The sequence below is a fragment of the Jaculus jaculus genome, chromosome 5 (genome assembly GCF_020740685.1).
Source record: "Jaculus jaculus isolate mJacJac1 chromosome 5, mJacJac1.mat.Y.cur, whole genome shotgun sequence".
Classification (NCBI taxonomy): Eukaryota; Metazoa; Chordata; class Mammalia; order Rodentia; family Dipodidae; genus Jaculus; species Jaculus jaculus.
Genome location: NC_059106.1, coordinates 46,302,311 through 46,324,186, shown reverse-complemented (window position 1 = coordinate 46,324,186; position 21,876 = coordinate 46,302,311). Strand labels below are relative to the sequence as shown.

Sequence of the window (21,876 nt, the reverse complement as noted above, 5' to 3'; positions counted from 1 at the left end):
GCGTCACATGACGGTACAGGGACGGCTTCCAACGAGGCCTTCGGGCGCCGCCATCTTGGAGGCGGGACTTCCGGCCGCCCGCGAGGCGGGCGGTCTCCGCCCCTCGGCCCGGTCTCCCTAGGCAACCGACTCCTGCGCCCCGCCTCCTCCGCTCGCGCCCGCTGTGTGCGCACGCCGCTGCCGCAGGAGGGCGGGCGAATGTTCAGTGTCCCTTGTGACCAGGAGGGTGAGTGGCTGCGTGGCCTGGGGTCGCCGAGGAAGGAGGAACACCCACCGGGGGGGCTGGGTCCTCCTCTGGGGCGGGCAAGGCCGGAGGCCAGCCCTCTTTTTCGCTCCCCCACGGCTAGTCTAATGGAACCCCTAAGGGCTGCTACCCTCAACCTCTAAGAGAAGAGCCCATTTTGACTCCTTCCCTGGGCGGAGGGTTCCTGGACATGACGGGTTCTTGAGTTGTGGGCAGTGATCCTGGCCCCGGAACCAACCAGGACCTGCATCCCCGCCCTGACCTGTGACCCAGTAACCAGGTGACCCGATTCCCATCTCAGGTCACCCAGCGCCTAGGCAGCTTCCGGCCCTAGTCTTAAAAACCTGACTCCCCGGTAGTACCTGGAAATGAGCCGTGGACCACGGGCTTTGGCGCCCAGGTGTTCTCTGCATCCTGCATCCTTCCGGAAGTGGGATGTCCCAAGTGTCCTCGTGCTTGACACGGTCCGAGTAAGTGAACAGTAGTTAGGAGAAGGGCATCCCCCTCCCAAGTTTTATTATTCGTAAGCAGAAAGAGCGCACCAGGAGCTCCTGCCACTACTTGTGCATCTAGCTTTAAGTGGGTACGGGGGAATTAAACCCTGAGCATTAGGCTTTGCAAGCAAGCACCTTGAACCACCGAGTCAACTCTGCAGCTCCGGAAAAGGAGTATTTTGAGAATGGAGTGGCAACATATGGCCGTAAGGGCTCAGTGAGCAATTGCAGGCACTGAGGATCATGGGGCAGGATTCTTGGTCTTGGCCTTAGGGAACTGGATGGAACAAAAGGTAACCTGTTAATTCAATTTCAGTTTTGAGTGTTGTGGGAGCCCAGCTTAAAATGGTTAAATGGGGAGTGTTGGTTGACATATGCCACATACTAGAAATGCTGTAAGTCTTGGAGGAACAGGTTTCAGCCTTCTCCAGGTTTTGTTCCAGTTCATTAGTAATAATGGAGCCCCCTTTCCCAGTCTCCGTGAGAACCTGGAGTTTTAGGCCAGAACAAGACAAGCATGGCTGGGAAGAGAGGACGCTGGCGCAATGGTTCTTAATCTGGAATCAACGCCTTGATTTGGGGTGCACCCTGGTGTATTCAGTGCCGTTAAGTGTGTGTCTTAGGGGTGGGCAGCAGTGGATTTCATCAGATTCTCAAGCGTAGAATTCCACGCACAGGCTTAAGGGTGGACCCACGCACAGGCTTAAGGGTGGAAGTTTTCCCGAAGAAATGAAGCTGACCTGATCACTCCTTTTGTTACTCCACGTCACCATACACAGACTTCCACTACTGTGTGTTTGTTCAGGGCTGGCTGTGCAAGAGCTGCGTTTTGTTTCGTTTTAAAATATTTACTTCCAGACCAAACTGCCAAATGGCGCTATGCCTGTTGGCTGACCTGTGGTTGCCTTTACCAGGATTTAATGTGATGGCTCTGCCGTGGCTGCTTGGATTTCATTGGTGTGTGTGAGGAGAACTGGCTGCAGGGCAGGCACAAATGGGATAGCCTTTGTTCTGAGTTTGACAGAACTCATGCCCTTAGTGAACTTGCGTCTGCCTGCTTTTGCAACCCAACCTATATCAAGTTCTAATAAAAACAATAATCTTTTTTGAGGGGGGGTAGTGTGAACTCAGGAAATCGGCCCAATCCAACCCTGGCCCCTTCCACCAAATGTACACCCTGTAACAGATGTTCCAGGCCGGGTGAGCCAGAGGGAGCTGTTCCTTCTTTGGTGGGGATATCCAGTGACTCGGAATGACTGATGGCCTTGTCCCCTCCCACACCCCCCCTCCCTCCATCCGGCTTCCCAGACTATCTATCGCCTTAGCCCTCCTCCAGCAGGGAAGCTTTGTTCCCGCCCCGTTGCATGGCCCCAGCTCTAGCTTAGGGCTCTTTGTCACAGCTCCGCCCACTTGGGCACACCCTTGAGGGAAGGTTCCTCTGTTCCCACTCACTGTGGGTCTAAGCTAACAGCGATGGACCATCGAAAAGCCAAGGTTCTCCCAGCTGGCTCCCTTCACTCCTCTTTGGGAATGTGGGCCTCGGAGGCAGGCATTGGGAGGCTCTCTGTGCCATCCTCTATCAGGTAGCTGTCACTGAGGACTCGTGGGCTGACGGAGCATGTTTCAGTGCGTGTGGGGGCCATTGTGCAAGGAGCCAGTCAGCAGCAGGGGGCAGAGCTTTCAACGAAGCGGAGCAGGCAGTCCGGGGTTATCTGTCGCTGGGAGCCTCTGGGCAGGAGCTGTGTCAGCTTTAGCCTCGCTGGCTGCCTTCCTGCACCAAGTAAAACTGCAGCGTCCTGCTACTTGAGCTTGGGCCCACAACTCAGGTGTCGGGTGTGCCTGGGGCTCAGCTACCAGCCCTCTAATGCCTCCTGCCTCCAACCCATGCAGCAGTGGTTCAGCAGCCATGGTGAATGAGGCCAGGGGAAGTGGCAGCAGCAGTGGCAGTGAGAGCTCCAAAGACAGTTCTAGATGTTCCACCCCCGTCCTGGACCCAGAGCGGCATGAGAAACTCCGGGAGAAGATGAGGCGCAGGATGGAATCTGGTGACAAGTGGTTCTCCCTAGAATTCTTCCCTCCTCGAACCACTGAGGGAGCTGTCAACCTCATCTCAAGGTGAGCAGCGAGGTTAAGGGGTGGGGGCTGGGAAGAAGGGGGCATGAGCTATCAGCCCTAGGTCACTGCTGCACTTTAACCCGGCAGGAAAAGGCACAGTGGAGGGCGGGGTGGGCAGAAAGGAGCAGCAAGTAAGGGCACTCGGCATTTGTCTGCAACTAACTTAAATATCTGTGAGTCCTCCACAGTAGTGTCCGATATGGCAACTCACTCTTCAGTGGGTTAAAAAACATTGCTTCTCGGACTTCATTCTTTGCCAGAACTTGGGACTGGATCAGTAGAAGTTTAGAAAATCAGAAACAACAATTTCAGGAATATATTAACTTGGGCATTTAGATTATGCCTTTCCAAATCTCACAATGCACCTGATTTATGTTATCTTAGCACTTTCAGTTCCCTTTAAAAGTATATGCTATTTTAAGGCAGTGTAGCAATGTGTGCCTGTAATCCCGGTACTCAGGAAGCAGAGGCAGAAAAATTACTTTGAGTTCCAGGTCAGTCAGGTAGCAAGACCCTATCTTTTAAAAAAAAAAGGGGTGGGGGAGGGAGATGTCTCAGTGAGTAAAGAGTGTTTGCTACAAGCACGAGGGCCTGCAGTCAGCTAAGGTCAATTTCCCAGCACTCACATTAACAGCTGGGCTTGGCCATACACTGTAATCCAAGTCCTGTGGGGAGCAGAGAGAGAATTGCTGGGGCTCGTGAAAACTGCGACTCTACATTCAGAGAGTCCATCTCAAGGAAATGCACAGATGTGATAGAGGAAGGCCCCTGATGGTCTCTGTCCTTTACACATACATATGCATACACCACACACACAGCACACCACACCTAACACATGCTGGGGATGTGGTTCATTGAGAGTGTTTGCCTAGCATGCAGGAAGCCCAGGTCCCAGCATTGCATAAACCAGGTGTGGAGGATCAGGGATGCAATCCCAACACCTGGGAGGTGGAGGTTGGAGGATCAGAAGTTCAAGGTCATCCTTGACTACATAGTGAGTTCAAGGCCAGACTAGGATACATGAAATCTTGCTTCTCAAAAAAAAAAGTTGAAGACAGGCATGGTGGTTGGCATGGGCCTCTAATCCCAGCACTCAGGAAACAGAGGTAGGAGGATTGCTGTGAGTTTGAGGCCACCCTGAGACTACATAATGAATTCCAGTTCAGCCTGAGCTAAAGCTGTCTATACTTCTCCTGTGTTGCTGCCAAGATCTTGTAGTTTAAAGGTACAGGGATCATAAATACACCATCACAGCTTTTAACATAAAAGCTTGGCCAGGTGTGGTGGTGCACGCCTTTAATCCCAACACTCGGGAGGCAGAGGTAGGAGGATCACCATGAATTTGAGGCCACCCTGAGACTACATAGTGAATTCCAGGTCAGCTTGGACTACAGTGAGACCCTACCTCAAAAAAACAAACAACAATAACAAAAATAAATAAATAAATAAAAGCTTGTGCCCACACAGGCTTTTGATTCTCATTTAGGAACCTGTCCTTGCTCTATAGGGCTGTTGGCTGATGTGTGGGGGATGTGGAGGCAAAACAAAAGGAACTTTTGTCTGCTGATCCTCCTTTGTCATTATTTTTTAATTTTTCAAGGTAGGATCTCGCTGTAGCCCAGGCTGACCTGAAATTCGCTATATAGTCAGTCCTTTGCCATTCTTAGAATGAGGCTCTGCCTGTCACTGACTGTCCTCTCCCTCTCAACCATCCAGACATGTAAACTCATCCAAGATCATTATGTGGATACTTTGAGAAGCATGGAGTGGGGCTACCATCAGTTGGTGGCATCATTGTTATGTGGTGATCTATAATCCCCAGGAATCATAGTGTAGCAGCTCACGCTGTACACTTTCTGACATAATGTTCCCACTGTGGTTCTGAAGTTGATAGTTATGTCATAGCTTGTAAATGAGGCTACGGAAGCTTGGAGAGATTAGATTAAGTGCTCAAGGTCACATTACTAATACGTAGCAACACCTGGGAGATGAACCCATTCATCCTCTCAGACCCTGGAGGAAGGTGGGGAGGATGCTGGCACTCCAGGAGCCCCTTTTCAGGAAGAAATATTCCTACAGATTTGACCGGATGGCAGCAGGTGGCCCCCTCTTCATAGATGTCACTTGGCACCCAGCAGGAGACCCTGGCTCAGACAAGGAGACCTCTTCCATGATGATTGCCAGCACAGCCCTGAACTACTGTGGCCTGGAAACCATTCTGCACATGACCTGTTGCCGGCAGAGGCCGGAGGAGATCACGGGCCACCTGCACAGAGCCAAGCAACTGGGCCTGAAGAACATCATGGCGCTGAGGGGAGGTGTGATGTCAGCACCCCTCCTCTCTCTGGGTTCTTGCTTTCCCGAGTGCCTTTCCTGTCCCTGGAATAGTCCTGTACTTTCCCTAGGCCCCACACTGAGCATGCTTAGAGTCCCCTCCTTGGGTGAGGCGCAGTGGGTATTGTGGGTAGTGAGTCCACCATGGGCACAGCACAGGCAGGGATGTTTCTTCCACCTCTTGACCTGGATGCAATTGGGTTGGGATGTAGCTGATGCCTGATAACCCTTTGCCCCAACTGCACAATGCCATTGACTGCTGACAGTGCCAGGTCTGGTCATGGCATGCAGCTCTGGCATTCATCCAGTGGCACCTCTGTGCCCGCTGTCCTTAGGCCACTAAGAGTAGGAGGAGGGAGCCTGATGGCTGGGAAGAATCTTGTGACCTCTGCTCCTCACTTCTCTTCTAAGATGAGTAGAAAACACTCTCTAGATGCAGAAGCTCCCAGAGCACGGTAGAGAGGTCGGGGATGGGCTCCTGGGCACACGCAGGGCAGCAGGGCCAGACCAGAGACCCTAGTTCTCCAGGCTCTGTGGAAAACCACAGCAGCGGGATGTCTGCAGTCAGCTCTCAGTGCACATTGAAAACTGACCGCTGCCCCTCCCATATGCTAGGCTAGACACAATGGCTTTGAGGAGCCCACAGCCCCAAGCGTAGGGGCAGTGAAAGGGGAGCAACAGAAAGGCTCTCTGGAGGCCAGGGAGATCAGTGACCATGACCTCCAGCAACTCTGCAGACCCCATAGGTGACCGGTGGGAAGCAGACGAAGGAGGCTTCAGCTACGCTGTCGACCTGGTGAAGCACATCCGCAGCGAGTTCGGCGACTACTTTGACATCTGCGTGGCAGGTGAGTGCAGGTGGCGGGGGAAGGATGAGAGGCCAGGAAGTCTGCTGGGGTTCGGTTCAGAACTTGGTGATCCGAGTCACCCGAGGGCCAGCGTCTGTGCAGATGAGAGTGATGCAGAGGTCACGATGACTCTGTCCTTGTGCTCATCTTGTCACTTGCTGCTCTCACTAAAGCCCTGCTCTGCCTTGCACCCCCCCCTTCTTTGCACCAAGAAAAGGGGGAATTATGAAGAGGACGCCAGGGGACCAGGAATCCAAGATTCAGGGCAGAAAATGCCTTCATACTGCACCAAGCACTGGGAGGACTTGGGACTGAGGCCCTTCCTCACCACCTTGGTGGCTCCTGCACATTTGCTTCTCACTTCCTCCAGTGAATCTGACGGGCACACTGTCCTGTACTCATGTCTGTTGCTGAGTACGTGTGCTGTCCGTTCCAGCCAGCAGCCCACACTGACCACGGTCAATGTCAGTAGCAGATTCCCAGGAGGAAGACACACTGGTTACTCTCTAATCTCAGTATTGCAGAAGAGGTCACAGGCAGGAGCAGCACAGTTCAAGATCTGAGGCTCTGGCTCTGGTACGGAGCTTGCTTCACATGTGCAAGGTCCTGGAGTCCATCCCCAGCACATCAGTGTTAGATGAATAAACAGGCACGGTCACATTGCAGTGTGATATCTGAAGCCATAAAATAAAAAAGAGTAATTTGGGGCTGGAGAGATGGCTTAGCTGTTGAGGCGCTTGCCTGCAAAGCCAAATGACCCAGGCTTGATTCCCTAGGACCCACGTAAGCCAGATGCACAAGGAGGCGCATGCATCTGGAGTTTGTTTGCAGTGACTGGAGGCCTTGGCACACACATTCATATTCTCTCTCAAATAAATAAGAATCTCAATTTTAAAAAGTTGCTGGGCATGGTGGTACATGCCTTTAATTCCAGCAGAGGTAGAAGGCTCACCCTGAGTTCATGGCCAGCCTGAGCTAAAGTGATGTCCTACCTCAAAAAAATCCAAATAATAACTACAATTAATATCATTTGTCATGGTAACTGGGCTTTCCCCCAGCTCCCCACATCTATGTCTGCCCCTCGCTCAACAGGGTTGAGTAGCTGGCTGAGACTGGAAGCACTGATAAGGTGGGAGAGGATAGGCATTGTCACTGTCCCACTGGCCTGATGCAATTACTTGGGAACTGTGCACACATGTACCAGTTGTTGTTTAATATATGTTTTTAATTTTTATTTAGTTACATGAGAGAGGGGCAGAGAGGGAGAATAGGTGCTCCAGGGCCTCTAACCACTGAAAATGAACTCCAGACACGTGCCATTTTGTGCATTTAGCTTATGTGGGTACTGGGGAATCAAACCAGAGTCCTTTGGTTTTGCAGGCAAGGGCCTTAACCACTAAAGCCGTCTCTCCAGCCCATGTGCACCAGTTTTATCTGGATATCATTGGATGATGGTAAACAGAAACTAGCAGAGCTGTGAGCTTACAGTTGGCCAGTGGTTCTATATTTTGCTCCTTGCAAAGTGGGTAGTAAGTCATTGGGTTAAAAAGCAGCATGCTGGCCAGGCACGGTGGCCCACATACCTTTAATCCCAGAGGCAGAGTTACAGAGGATTGTTGTGAGTTCAAGGCCAGCCTGGGTTAGAGTGAGATCCTGTTTAAAAAAATAATAATAATAAAAGCAGCATGCTGGTCATGGGTGAGGGTGGGGGGAGGGATATAGTAAATCGAGCAAAACCCAAATGTAAGCCAGCAATGATTTGTTTGGGCACAACTTATGCTTTATAGCTGTGCAATTTCAGGACTGCCTACTGGAAAAATAACTTCATTAATTCACAGTGTGAAATTCTGGTGCCTAGTCCCCTCCATCCCTACTACTTTAAAACAGTAGTTTGGGTTTCTGTTTTTTGTTTTTTTTTTTTTTAAGGTAGGGATTTGTTCTAGCCCTGGCTGACCTGAAATTCACTATATAGTCTCAGGGTGGCCTCGAACTCAGTCATCCTCCTACATTTGCTTCCTGGGTGCTGGGATTTAAGGTGTGCACCACCACGCCCAGAGAACAATAGTTTTTCTATTCATTCTTGACTCTGGGTTGCTAAAGAATTGAATGGCCTTATCACAGCAGAGCAGGTGGGCCTCCCAACGTCTCAGGTCTGCTGCCTAGCTCTGGTCCTGGTGGAGCACAGGCAGAGGAAGGCGGTGCTGTCTGTGAGGGTTCATTAAGGCTGCAAGTGAATTCTGTCATTGAGGAAGGACTCCATAGTATTTGCAAAGCCACCAAAGGGCCTCTATCCCAGCTCCCAGGCGCTATGAACAGCCTGCCTTCTCCATGCCCAGCACGTGGTTTAGGCTGCTGGAACTACTTCTGTGGGGTTGAAATTGATGCTACTTCTGCCCCCAGAAGCAACACTGGTCATGATAAATAAGGAATGTCCCAAGTGAATCCTTTGTCATCAAGGTAGACCATTGGACATTTGAAAGTAGTTATTCTGGGGCTCACTTGCTGTGTGAGCATGAGTAGCTGAGTTCGGATCCCAAGACCCCTATATAAAAGCTGGAAGCTATGGCTGCCTACTGTAGTCCCAGAATACCTATGGCAAGACAGAGTTCCCCCGAAGCTTGCAGACCAGCTACCCTAGCAAACCAAGCAGAGAACAACTTGCTTTAAATAAGGTAGAAAATGAGGACTGACACCTAAAGTGCTCTGAGCATACTTGGGCTATGGTATATGCCTACATATATATATATGTACATACACAAAATGTGTACTGTTTCTTTTTGTTGTTTGTTTTTCAAGGTAGGGTCTCCCTCTAGCCCAGGCTGATCTGGATTTCACTATGTAGTCTCAGGGTGGCCTTGAACTCACAGCGATCCTCCTACCTCTGCCTCCCAAGTGCCAGCACTCTGTTTCTTGAAGCAAAACTTTGCTTTCTTTGATTCTTCCTCACGTAATATGTTCCTAATTTTTCACTATCTTAGAACCTGAGGGATTTTAATGTTACATTTTTTAAAAAGTAGAGGGGCTGGACAGATGGCTTAGCAGTTAAGCACTTGCCTGTGAAGCCTGAGGACCCCAGTTCGAGGCTCAATTCCCCAGGACACATGTTAGCCAGATGCACAAGGGGGCGCACATGTCTGAAGTTCGTTTGCAGTGGCTGGAGGCCCTGGTACGCCCATTCTCTCTCTCTTTCTCTATCTGCCTCTTTCTCTCTCTCTGTCACTCTCAAATAAATAAAAATGAATAAATAAATAATTTTTTAAAAAGTAGGGGCTGGAGAGATGGCTCAGAGGTTAAGATGCTTGCCTGCAAAGCCTAACAATCTGGGTTCAATTCCCCAATACCCATATAAAGCCAGATGCACAAAGTGGCACCTGCATCTAGAGTTCGTTTGCAGTAGCTGGAGGCCCTGACACATCTATTCTATCTCTCTTCTCTGTCTCTCACTGCTTGCAAATAAATAAATTTAAAATATAAAAATAGGGGCCTGGGGAGATGGCTCAGTAGATAAAGCTTTTGCCACACAGTTCTGAGAACCTGAGTCCAGAGCCCAAGGTCTCATGTAACCTCAAACAAGGTGAAGACAAAGACGAAGCCAAAAGTTGTCCTCTGGCACGTGTGCCATGGCTCACATACACCCACATTCATAGGAACACACACACCAAGTAAGTTTTTCAAAGGGGAGGGTTGATCTGGGTGTGGTGGTACATACCTTTAATCCCCACACTCTAAGGCTGAAGTAGGAGGGTCTGTGGTAGGAGGATCGCTGTGAGTCCCAGGTCAGCCTAGGCTAAAGTGGGATCCTACCTCAAAAATGTTTTTAAAGATGGGATTGGGGCCTGAGGTTGGATGGCTGGCTGCTTTCCTGGCATGCACAAAGCACTGGGTTCAGTCCTCAGCGCACACACAAAAACGCCTTAGCCCCAGTACCCAAAGTAAGCATTGTTCCCTGGAAGCTGCTTGACCAATGCCAAACAGAGCATTTTCTCCAGTGCCACAAAGTTTGCCTGGCAAAGTAGTAGGGGCATTGTACGGCGTTTGGCGCAGTCCCCTCTTGGGAGCACAGCTCCAAACAATCTTCCATGAGGCTCATCTGCAGAGCCAGGGCCCACCGTGAGCCCAGCCACCCATGCTTCTCTGGTCCACACTGTGGTTGCCAGGTGTGAGGACTATGCCCAGGCAGTCTTGTGTTCCCTACTTGAGTAGGTGGGTGGAAGCTGGTCTCTCTTTACTGTCGTCTGTGTCGGCAGGTTACCCCAGAGGCCACCCCGAGGCAGAAAGCTTTGAAGATGACCTGGAGCACCTGAAGGCGAAGGTATCTGCAGGTGCCGACTTCATCATCACCCAGCTCTTCTTCGAGGCCGACACCTTCTTCAGCTTCGTTAAGGCCTGCACTGAGATAGGCATCACCTGCCCCATCCTCCCCGGGATCTTTCCAATTCAGGTGTGGGCCTAGGCTAGGGCTCCGGGGAGGTGCCGAGTCACATGGAAGTTCTTGCTCCATCTGTTAGGTTCCCATCCCGCGTTGTTGTGTACCCCCTTTGGTTACCTTCCTCCCTAAAACCTCAGCAGTGTCTGGTAAGAGCCTCGTGCTTGGGCCTGCTGACAGATGCCATTCAAGGTTTTGGTTCAGCCTGCAAGACGGTGCACACCTGTAATCCTAGCACTTGGGAGATTGAGAGCAGAGGATTGGAAATTTGAGGCCAGCCTTGACTGCATGAGGTCTAGGAAGGAAGCGAGGGAGGGAGGGAAGAAGGAAATGTTGGTTAAATGAGTGTTTTCCAGACTTAGCTATCATCAGAGCCATTTGTTAAGCTTCTGTCACAGCTGGATCCTGGGAATCTGTATTTTACATCCTGTTTGGCAGGCGACTTTAGTGGCCAGTGAGGTTTAGGAGTGGCTGGATTTGAGGCCCACTGCGCTGGGCAGAATGCTGTATACAGCTAGTAGACGCTGAGGTCCAGTGGAAAAAGCAGGACGAAGTTGAGCATGGCCCTACAGCATACCATCTGGCTTTCTTGGGTCCCTCCGCATGACACTTCACTTAGGAAATCCGGTGGGATCAGGGTGGAAGATGACCCTTGTGCCTTGGACAGGGCTACTCCTCCCTTCGGCAGCTTGTGAAGCTGTCCAAGCTGGAGGTGCCACAGAAGATCAAGGATGTGATTGAACCCATCAAAGACAATGACGCAGCCATCCGCAACTATGGTATCGAGCTGGCTGTGAACCTGTGCCGAGAGCTGCTGGACAGTGGCTTAGTGCCAGGCCTCCACTTTTACACCCTCAACCGCGAGGTGGCCACCACAGAGGTGCTCAAGTGCCTGGGCATGTGGACTGAGGACCCCAGGTGAGGGGGATGGTCCAGGGGTGGGTGTCCAGGGGAAGTCAGAGCAGCCGCCATATCTAGCTGCTGAGAGAGGACTAGCTGGGTCACTGAGGACCTGCTGTCCACCTCAGAGGCAGCTTTCTGCATACCATGGAGGTTCAGTCAAGTCCCTCAAACCAAGCTTGCTGGTGCTCCCCTTCCTCTAGCTCACAGTCAAGCTCTTGTCCTTTCTGGCTCCTTCCTCACCAGGCGTTCCCTGCCCTGGGCCATCAGTGCACACCCCAAGCGCCGGGAGGAAGATGTGCGTCCCATCTTCTGGTCCTCCAGACCCAAGAGCTACATCTACCGAACACAGGACTGGGATGACTTTCCCAATGGCCGCTGGTAAGGGTGGTGAGGGCGGCAACCATGCCCTGCTGGCAACTCCAGGTGTCTGGGAGGAGTTGGGAATGGGACTTGCAGGAGTTGGGCCACTGCGCCCCTCCCCCAGGAGCCCGTGGGCAGGAGTATGCCTTGACCTCGGGCTGTCCCTTCCAGGGGCAATTCCTCATCACCAGCCTTCGGGGAGCTGAAGGACTATTATCTCTTCTACCTGAAGAGCAAGTCCCCCAGGGAGGAGCTGCTAAAGATGTGGGGCGAGGAGCTCACCAGCGAGGAGAGTGTCTTCCAAGTCTTCGAGCACTACCTCTCTGGAGAACCAAACGAGCAAGGCTACAAAGTGAGTGTGCACATGGCATCCCTGGAAGCTTGGCCTGTCTCTAGCTTTAGGCTGGACATGCCACCCTCTGAGCCACTTCCTATCTGGTGTGGACGTAGCATCTCAGCCAAAGGAGAAGGGTGAGATGTCCTACTCTGGAGGGGCTAATGGAGGCAGAGACCGGCTGGCTCTTTGATGGGGACTATGCAAGAGGGACCCAGGTCCAGACCCATGTCTTCCCAGCTCACCTTCCCCTGCAGGTGACTTGCCTGCCCTGGAACGATGACCCCCTAGCAGCTGAGACCAGCCTGATGAAGGAGGAGCTGCTGCGAGTGAACCGCCAGGGCATCCTCACCATCAACTCCCAGCCCAACATCAACGGGAAGCCGAGCTCTGACCCCGTCGTGGGCTGGGGTCCCAGTGGGGGCTACGTCTTCCAGAAGGTGTGCTGGGATACTTGGAGCTTCCTATCTTGATTGCACCCACAGCTTCCCTAGAGCCCATGACAGAACACTGGCCTTTGTGTTCTGGGTGTCTGAGTCCTGCATTTTGAGTGACAGCAGAACAAGCAGTAGCTTTAAATCAAACCTGGGAAGTAGTCGCTCTGAGCCTTCATTTTGTCATCTCTAAAGTGGGTGCATTTCATGTCTAGGGATAAAAGAGAGCAAAGCATGCACAGGTATAGTGTTCAGCCTGTGGGAGGAGCAAAGAAGTTAGTGCGTGAAAGCTTTCTCCCACGGCTGCTGGAGTTAAACTGCATTCTGAACCACAGCCCCTGGGCCCTGGACTCAGAATAGGTCTGGGTTTAATTAAGTACCATCTCTACTGTTTCCTTTGGCATAACCAGCTGACTTCTTCCACAGACTTGGTTTCCTGTGGGTAGAAAATGCCCACCTTGCAGTGTTCTGGGAAAGAAGCCCAGCTTTGTCCGGACAGACATGGGGACCCTGCTGAGCACCATCAGTGCTATTGCCATTCAGCTACCGGGGAGGCCAGGCCCTCTTTCTCACGCCCCCCCCCCCCACTCCAAGAAGGGTCTCACTCTAGTCCAGGCTGACCTGGAATTCACTATGTAGTTTCAGGGTGGCCTCGAACTCACAGTGATCCTCTTACCTCTGCTGGGATTAAAGGCATGTGCCATCACTCCCAGCTTTCTTTTTCTTTTTTTTAAAGGTAGGGTCTTACTGTAGCCATAGATGACCTGGAACTCATTCTGTAGTCCAGGGCTGGCTTCAAACTCATAGCAATCCTTCTACCTCAGCCTCTGAGTGTTGGGGTTAAAGGTGTGCACCACCACACCCAGCTTTCCCTCTCTCGTCCTTTGTCAGACTGGCTGTCTGTGTTCAGCTCCTGACATGCCTCTCTTCCTGGTGGCCAATACCTCAGACTGGAACAGACTGAGAAACCTCTCCTGCCTACCCTTCCCTTCTGTGTTTGCCAACTCCATGGTTCATCCTGGTCTAATCCTGATGCCCTCAGTTTCCTGCACGTGAACCAATGGTCTTCCCTCCCTGAGCAGCCAAGAGGGAAGGCAGTTCAGTCAGCTGAATGTGGAAGCTGATTGGATCAGGGTGAGGAGCATCTGGCAAGGAGCTAGGTTTATTTGATGGACATCTGTCTCCTACAGGCCTACTTGGAGTTCTTTACTTCCCGTGAGACAGTGGAGGCCCTTCTGCAGGTACTAAAGAAGTATGAGCTCCGAGTCAACTATCACATCGTGGATGTGAAGGTAGGCCAGCTCCCAGTCTGAGAGTAGGGTGACATTTAGCAGAGCCTGAGAACACCTGCTTGTTCTTTCAACAGTCCCCAAATGCCTCACCCAGACCAGGCATATTGTGCAAGGCAGAAAGACAGCCAGGCTCTGCTGTCAGCTCCAGCCTAATGAGGGAGAGAAACACACACACACTGACAGTCAGGTCCAGTGTAGGGCGCTGCAGGAGCCAGTGGAAGGACATGAAACGGCAGATGTCAGGAAGGTTCGGAAGGGACCTTGTGTGGCTTGAGTTTTTTGAGGACAAAGAAAAGTTGGGTCACAGGCAAAGGGCATTCTAGGAAAGGAACAAGGGACATATAGTGACATGACACTATGCCATCTATGTGGAAACTGCAAATAGGAGGCAGGAGTGTTGAGAAAGGCCTGGAGTCCTGGCTATCATACTTGGGGTCTAGGGACTCCCTAAAAGGCAAGAGAGTGGCTTGCCTCCATCATTAGACACAGATCTTAGCAGACAGTAGTGTGGCTGGCAGGGACCAGCAAAGGTCTAGGAGACTCTAGGAGCCGAGTAGAGGGCCCAGTTAGAAAGCAGGCTTTCAGTGGGTTAGGTGAAAAGGGCGTAGGGGGACTGGCCATGAATAACAACCTATTATCCTAGCAAGAAACTGAGGCAAGAGGATGGTGGGTTCAAGGCTAGCCTGGGCTGTGAGTAAGACACTGACTCAAAAAAGATAAAAATAGGGCTGGAGCGATGGCTTAGGGGTTAAGCTGCTTGCCTGCAAAGCCCAAGGACACAGGTTTGATGCTCCAGGTCCCACCAAAGCCAGGTACACAAGGTAGAGCATGCATCCAGAGCTCATTTGCCATGGCTAGATGCTCTGGTGCACCTATTCTGTCTCTCTCTGTCTTGTTTTTTTTTTTTTTTTTTCCACTAAGTAGCCTAAAGAGTAGCCTCAAACTCACGGCGATCCTCCTACCTGCGTCCCGAATGCTGGGATTAAAGGTGTGCGCCACCATGCCCAGCTTCTCTCTGTCTTTATCTTTCTGTCTCAAATAAAAAATTAAAAAATAAAGTAAAATAGGTAGCTGAAGGCCCTAGCATGCCAATTCTTTCCTTCTTTCCTTCCTTCTTTCTTTCTTCCTACCTATCTATCAAACATCTATCTCTGCCTCTTCCTCCCCTCTTAGATAAATAAGAATTTTAAAAAAAAATTTTTTATTTTTGAAAGCAACAGAGAGAGAGAGAGAGAGAATGGGTGCGCCAGGGCCTCCAGCCACTGCAAATGAACTCCAGACGTGTGCGCCCCCTTGTGCATCTGGCTAATGTGGGTCCTGGGGAATCAGGCCTCGAACCAGGGTCCTTAGGCTTCACAGGCAAGCGCTTAACTGCTAAGCCATCTCTACAGCCCAATAAGAATTTTTTTAATCAAGAAAATAAGCCAGGCATGGAGGCATATGCCATTAATTCCAGCACTCGGGAGGCAGAGGTAGAAGGATCATTGTGAGTTTGAGACCACTCTGAGGCTTCCTAGTGAATTCCAGGTCAGCCTGAGCTACAGTGAGATCCTACCTCGAAAAACCAAAAAAGAAAATAGGGGCTGGAGAGATTGCTCAGCAGTTAAGGTACTTGTCTATAAAGCTCAACAACCTGGGTTCGGTTCATCAGTACCCATGTAAAGCTAGGTGCACAAAGTGGCACATGTGTCTGGTGTTTGTTTGCAGCACCCTGGAGTGCCCATTCACACCCATCCACACACCCACATACACTCTGTCTCCTTGCAAATAAATGAATTTTTTAAAATTTTAAAAATAAATAAGGGTTGGCCTGGAAAGATGGCTTAGCTGTTAAGCACTTGTCTGTGAAGCCTACGGACCCCAGTTCGAGGCCTTGATTCCCCAGGACCCACGTTAGCCAGATGCACAAGGGGCCGCACGCATCTGGAGTTCATTAGCCCTGGTGTGCCCATTCTCTCCCTCTCTTTCTCGGTTGCTCTCAAATAAAATAAAATAAAATAAAATAAGGATTGGAGAGATGGCTTAGTGGTTAAGGCGCTTGCCGACAAAGCTGAAGGACCCACATAAATCAGATGTATAAGGTGGCGCATGTATCTGGAGTTAATTTTTAACAGCTGGAGGTCCTGGTGTACCCATTCTTTCTCTCTCAAATAAGTACGTAGGGTAGAGTAAAACATCTAGTCAGCTGGGCATGGTGGCACACACTGTTAGTACCAGGACTCAGGAGGCTGAGGTAGGATTGCAGTAAGCTCAATGTCATCCTGAAGCTTCAGAGTGAGTTCTAGGTCAGCCTAGGTTAGAGAACCTGCCTCAAAAAAGCAAAGCAAAATGGAAGGGGGAAAAAAACAGGGCTGGAGAGATGGCTTAGCAGTTAAGGCACATGCTGGCGAAGCCTAAGGACCCAGGTTTGATTCTCCAGGTCCCACATAAGACAGATGCACATGGTGGTACATATGTCTGGAGTTCATTTGCAGTGGCTAGAGGTCTTGGCATGCCCATTCTCTCTGTCTCTCTCCCTCCCTCCCGCTCCCTGCCTCTAATAAATATAAATATTTAAAAAAATTCATCAGCTGGATATGTAGGCTGAGTGGAGCAGGGAGGGAAAAGCTGCTCAGGACTATTAGATCTTGGGTTCAAGTGGAGGGCAACTGATGTGGGAGATAGTTGCAGCTGTTGCCCTGGCCCAGCCTTGACTCTCTCCCACAGGGTGAGAACATCACCAACGCCCCTGAGCTGCAGCCCAATGCCGTTACATGGGGCATCTTCCCTGGACGAGAGATTGTCCAACCCACGGTGGTAGATCCTGTCAGCTTCATGTTCTGGAAGGTAAGGTAGCAAGAGAACCCTGGGCAGATAGTAGTCCCAAGCACACAGCTGAAGGCCACCCTCCAATCCCCACAGACGTGGCCTTCCAGGCCACTCAGTAGCACATGGTACTTATTTCTGGGCTGGGCAGGGCAGGAGTGGCAGTAACCTCACTCTGTTCTGGTGCATGTCCTGGAGGCCAGCAGCAGGAGCTAGCACCTGGGAGCAGTCCCTTTACCTGGCTGTGTATGTCTGTGCCACACATGTGTGGCGTGTGTGCATGCAGGATGAGGCGTTTGCCCTGTGGATTGAGCAGTGGGGCAAGCTGTATGACGAGGAGTCCCCATCCCGCATGATCATCCAGTATATCCATGACAACTACTTCCTGGTCAACCTGGTGGACAATGAGTTCCCGCTGGACAGCTGCCTGTGGCAGGTGGTGGAAGACACATTTGAGCTGCTGAACCGGCAAACCTCAAACAAGAGGGAGACGGAGGATCTCTGACCCTTCATCCTACCGTCCTCATCCTCTTCCAGTCCTGGCTCTCCTGGAGCCCTCTCTCATCTCTCCCCATGGGATGATGGCTGCTAGACTGGGAGGAATACAGGCCCTGCTTGGACCTGAGTTGGCCCACTCAGGAGTGTGGGGCTTCCTGCTCAAGCCCAGACCTTGTGTTGGTGTGGCAAGCACACCACCTGTGTGTAATAGAGGGCTATGATGGCAGCTGAGCCCTTGCAGCAGGGCAGCTTCCGGAAGCAGCCCAGGGTCCCAGGGAACTTGCATTTGGGGTCAGTGTAGGACAGGCAGAGAGAACACAACAGGCCCTTGTGGTCTTGAGGAGAAAGAGAGCAATGTGGCGGAGTGAAGGGTGGACCACCACTGCCCTCCTTCCTCGTAGCCTGGCCACACCTGGGCCCAGGACGGGCCTGTGCAAACACCTGACAACGCAACCCTTTCTTGCCACTTCAGCCTGAGAACTCAAGTGGTTTCTCCCCTTCTCCAGGGCTGTGATTCCACAGGGTGGTCTCTGTGTCATGGCTGAAGAGGAGAGCGCTTATAAAAGGTTAATGCCCCCCTCCTTTATCCTCAGTGGGGCCCTCCACTTGATCTTCCTTTCCGCCCACTTACCATCAAGAGGAGAGGCAAGGTTCACCTGAGCAGGGCCCACAGCTCTGCCCACAACTACATGCAGTCCTCCCCCTAGCTCATTGCTGGGCAGGTGCTCCTGCCAACTGCTGTCTTCTCTGCTCATCCTGACCCCTGAAGCTGTCCCCTGGCACTCTTCCCGAGCCAGCCCTCAGGCTCCACAGCCCCAGGCAATGACTGGCAGGTACAGATGGTTGCTGGCTGCCCTGGCTCTTGGCCTGCTAGTTCTGGCTGGCTCAAGGAAGGGAACCCAAGACCACGGGGTAGGGGGGTGTCCAGAGAGTGAAGACAGAGGAGGGTTTTTACCCCAGGCCCCTCTGGCTGCTGTGGCAGGCCCTTGAGAGAGACAAAGCAGCAGCTAGGACTGTAAAGGACCTTTTATTGTCCCCTAGAGCTCCATGAGCTGTCCCCTCAGTCATCACTCTCCTGGTGTGTGTGGGGGGTGCTGTTGTGGGTTCCTGGTTGCCAGGTAATGGTGCCACTTCTCCAAGGCCTGGAACTAGGGAAGGAAGGGAGGGAGGGAAAGGCTGTATATCTCAGGCTTCCTCCAGGGCCTGTGCTCTGCTTGCCAGAGTGACACCTGCTCCTTTCGTCCCTGGCCAGAGGCCCCTCCCTCTACCGTGGTAGCCAGCACACCACGCCACTCATGTCTCAGGCTCAGAATAGACCAGACTTGTAACCTAAGAAGCCATGACCAGATAGCTGTGAAGGAGAAGCAGGTACTAGGGACCCAGACCCTACAAGGCAGCATGGGCCACCACTGCCACAGGGCAAGCCTGGTTCTCAGACTGACAGTGGCACTGGGCTCCTGGCCAGTAGGTGCTCTGTGCAGGCCGTGCATCTGTAATCAACCTGACCTTACCAAATGAGCCCTAGGGTAGTAAGCAGGGATCCCCCAAGCTCAGCCTCAAAGTGTCACTGGTTTTGGAAGGCTGACTGCTAAGAGGTGGGGGCCACCTAGCTGAGCCACCTGCAACTGCAGGACTCGCTGGCGCCCTCTCTTGCAGGCCTGTTCCAGATGCCACTGCCCGTGCTATGGGGACAGGTGACAGAGAAGGCTGCCTGCTTTCCTGGCAGCCTCAGCCCTTCTGCCATACCGTGTTGAAGGATGTGACGGGGGGTCAGATCTGCAGAATGTTAGGTGGTCCCTGGGCCCATCCCCCAAGATTTCAGACGGGTCCAAAACCACCTTGAGATGCAGCCTCTAGGGTGAGTCACAGAGTAAGATGAATGGGGGGTGCTTCCCCAGCCTCTGCAGCATGGGGAAGACCAAACACACCAGGGTCCATGGCAGCCACTCCACCCTTTGAGTGTCTACCCAACACTGCCATGTTCCTGGCCTTCTGGGAAGCCGGGAGCCTTCGGAGCCAAGCCCGGACACGCCAGCGCTGTAGGCACTTGCTCTGCCAGGCAAGAGCATCAGGACCTCCTCAAGTCCAGATGAAGGGCAGAGCCCCAGACCTGGGCCAGGACCACCCCACGCCACGCCTAAGCACATGCACAGCAGCTTTGAGGGATCTGCCCTTGGCCCTGGAGAGCCCTCGTTCCAGAGTTGCGCAGGCCTCCTGCTCCTGTGCAACCACTATAAGTGGGCCGCTGCATCCCCAGCTGGAGGGCTGGGTAGGAGGACCACTCCTCATTGCCTAGAAAAGAGAGTTGGGTCACAGGTTCAGGAGGGCAGCTGCCCCACAGTGCCACTTGGAGGCTTTGCAACCTGAACAGGACAGAGTAGAGGTGTTAGGCGTGGGCTGCACCCTCATGCTACATCTCCCCAAGCCTCCAGGCACTGGGCTGGAGCCCAGAGAATTAAAAGGTGGGGCAAGAGAAAGGAATGTCAAGAAGAGGAAGTGGGAATACAGTGAACGCTGACAGGGCTTAGCCTGAAGGCCTGGCCCCAGCTCCTTACTCAGCCTGGGAAGGGGTCCTCGTTGTCCTCAGAGCACTACTGTGGTGTCACCGTCCTGGTTTGCACTGCATGGGCCCTATAGCCAGCAGCTGTGGATCTGAGGGAATAGCCAGAGCTGTCTGAATCCAATGGGCGGGGGCCTGCTGGCCAGGTGCGATTCCCACCCTGGCCCTGCCCAAGCACAGCTCCCAGCTGTGTGCACAGATGAGTGCTCGCCTGCCTCTCCCTACCACATGGGCTCAGAGGCCTCTAGAGACTGTGGGTAGGAGACACCTCTGCCTCTTCCTGTGCCCACCCTCCCATCTGACTGCAGAGATCCAAGCTGGGCCGTGAGCCATAATAGTGGCCCTGCGGTGGTGCTCACTTAGCTAGCGCCAGTCCCTCAGGTGATGACTATACCACCTGCTAGTGTACTAGAGACTACCCACAAAAAAGCTCATGCGAGTTACGTAAACCACCAGTGCTGATCTGTGTCCATTTAAACAGCAAAAGTCACTGAATGTTTTCCTTGGAGAGCTGGGTATGGTGCACAACTTTGATCCCAGCACTCAGGAGGCAGAGGTGGGGGATTGCCATGAGTTCAAGGCCACCCTGAGACTACATAGTGAATTCCAAGTCAGCCTGGGCTAGAGCAAGACCCTACCTCGAGAAACCAACAAAAATAAAAATAAGAAAAGGTTTTCCTTGAGATCTATATATAACCCATTATGTGCTGGGCATTCATAAATTACTTGGTGAGGGATGTGGTCTTCAGAAAGCCACTCGGCCTGCTGAGTTTTCAGGCTGGGTCCCCCGACATGTCCCAAAACTGCTGTGCAGTGTGCCATTTCTTGCCCCTGGTTTTCATGGTGACCTCTTCCTGCTAGACCATTAGCCTATCATCACCATTTTATGGTGTCAGAACTAAGGGCTTCAGGTCTGGAAAGAAACTGAAGGTTACCTCTAGGTAAAGAAAAATTCTGGAAAAAAAAATTATTTTCTGTAATGAGCTTCACTATTTTCAATAAAAATGTTAAAATTAACAATGTCCCCAGGTACCTATCTTGATCCTAGATTGTACTATAACAGTGAAGTTTAGGGCTGGGGCTCGGTGGTAAAATGCTTGTCTTAGTATGCACAAGGCCCTGAGTACACACATAAAACATTTTAAGAAAAATGAGTGTCGCCAGGCATGGTGGCGCATACCTTTAATCCCAGCACTCGGGAGGCAGAGGTAGGAGGGTCACCATGAGTTCGAGGCCATCCTGAAACAACATAGTGAATTCCAGGTCAGCCTGGGCTAAAGTGAGACCTTACCTCGAGAAACTAAAGAAAAATGAATATCTCCCCAGTTGAGATCCACATGGTGCCTTTGCAGCAGGGCTGTTACTGAGGAGTTCAGGAGCATTTGCTGGTAAGCCCTCACACCTGCCATCCAGATCCAGGCAAGCATGCAAGAGCTGGGGCAGGGTGGGGGCTGTAAGGCTGTTAGTCTAGCCATGCCTCCTCCATGGGCTCAAATCCCAATTCCACAAGCCAGTTCCAGGTTGGTGCTCACAGGAGGGTTTCTGGACCTCCCTCTCTATAGACACCTGGATCATACCCCTCCCCTGCTCCCAAGGGGCTGGGGAGTCTCACAGTAGCAAGAGGTACCACTTGCTGGATGTGGTCTGGGACTGATGGCTGTTCCCAGGCCTCCGGGACCCTGGAGAGGGATCCCACACCCCAGGCTATCAGGACAGGACTCAGCCTTAGTGCGCCCCAGAGGAATGCAAATCACCAGGCATGGGACCCACTCACCTCTTGTTGCAGTCAGGTTCGCATTGGTGGTAGAAATTACCCAACCAAGAGCAGCTTCTGGGGAAAAGGTTTATTTTGCCTTACAGGCTTGAGGGGAAGCTCTACGATAGCAGGGGGAAATGATGGCATGAGCAGAGGGTGGACATCACCCTCTGGCTAACATAAGGTGGACAACAGCAACAGGACACTGTGCCAAACACTGGCTGTAACACCCATAAGCCCACCCCCAACAATGCACTCCTGGAGGCATTAATTCCCAAATCTCCATCAGCTGGGAACCTAGCATCCAGAACGCCTAAGTGGATGGGGGACACCTGAGTCAAACCACCACACCGCTCTTCTGGAGAATTCAGGGACTTCCCCAAGAAGGAATCACACTAGAAAGTGGCAGAGCTGATACTCACACCCAGGACCAGTTGACGTGACTGAATGACCTCTGCCTGCCACCCACCCAC

General features: G+C 52.1%; 1 protein-coding gene across 4 annotated transcripts; it reads left to right on the top strand.

Annotated features, from left to right (window-relative positions):
* Positions 1-110: 110 nt before the first annotated feature.
* On the top strand, positions 111-20,664 carry Mthfr (methylenetetrahydrofolate reductase). Of its 4 annotated transcripts, none has more exons than XM_045150771.1 (12): positions 111-226; positions 2,629-2,853; positions 4,933-5,171; positions 5,925-6,035; positions 10,283-10,476; positions 11,129-11,379; positions 11,608-11,742; positions 11,896-12,076; positions 12,316-12,498; positions 13,683-13,784; positions 16,491-16,610; positions 16,876-20,664. In XM_045150771.1, the coding sequence occupies exons 2-12, from the start codon at positions 2,645-2,647 to the stop codon at positions 17,092-17,094; spliced, it is 1,944 nt and encodes a 647-aa protein (XP_045006706.1). In that variant the 5' UTR covers positions 111-226; positions 2,629-2,644; the 3' UTR covers positions 17,095-20,664. The 4 variants fall into 4 exon arrangements, with proteins under 4 accessions (XP_045006706.1, XP_045006705.1, XP_045006708.1 ...); XM_045150770.1 differs by lacking the exon at positions 111-226 and adding an exon at positions 312-714; XM_045150773.1 differs by lacking the exon at positions 111-226 and adding an exon at positions 1,010-1,031.
* The last annotated feature ends 1,212 nt before the right edge of the window (positions 20,665-21,876 follow it).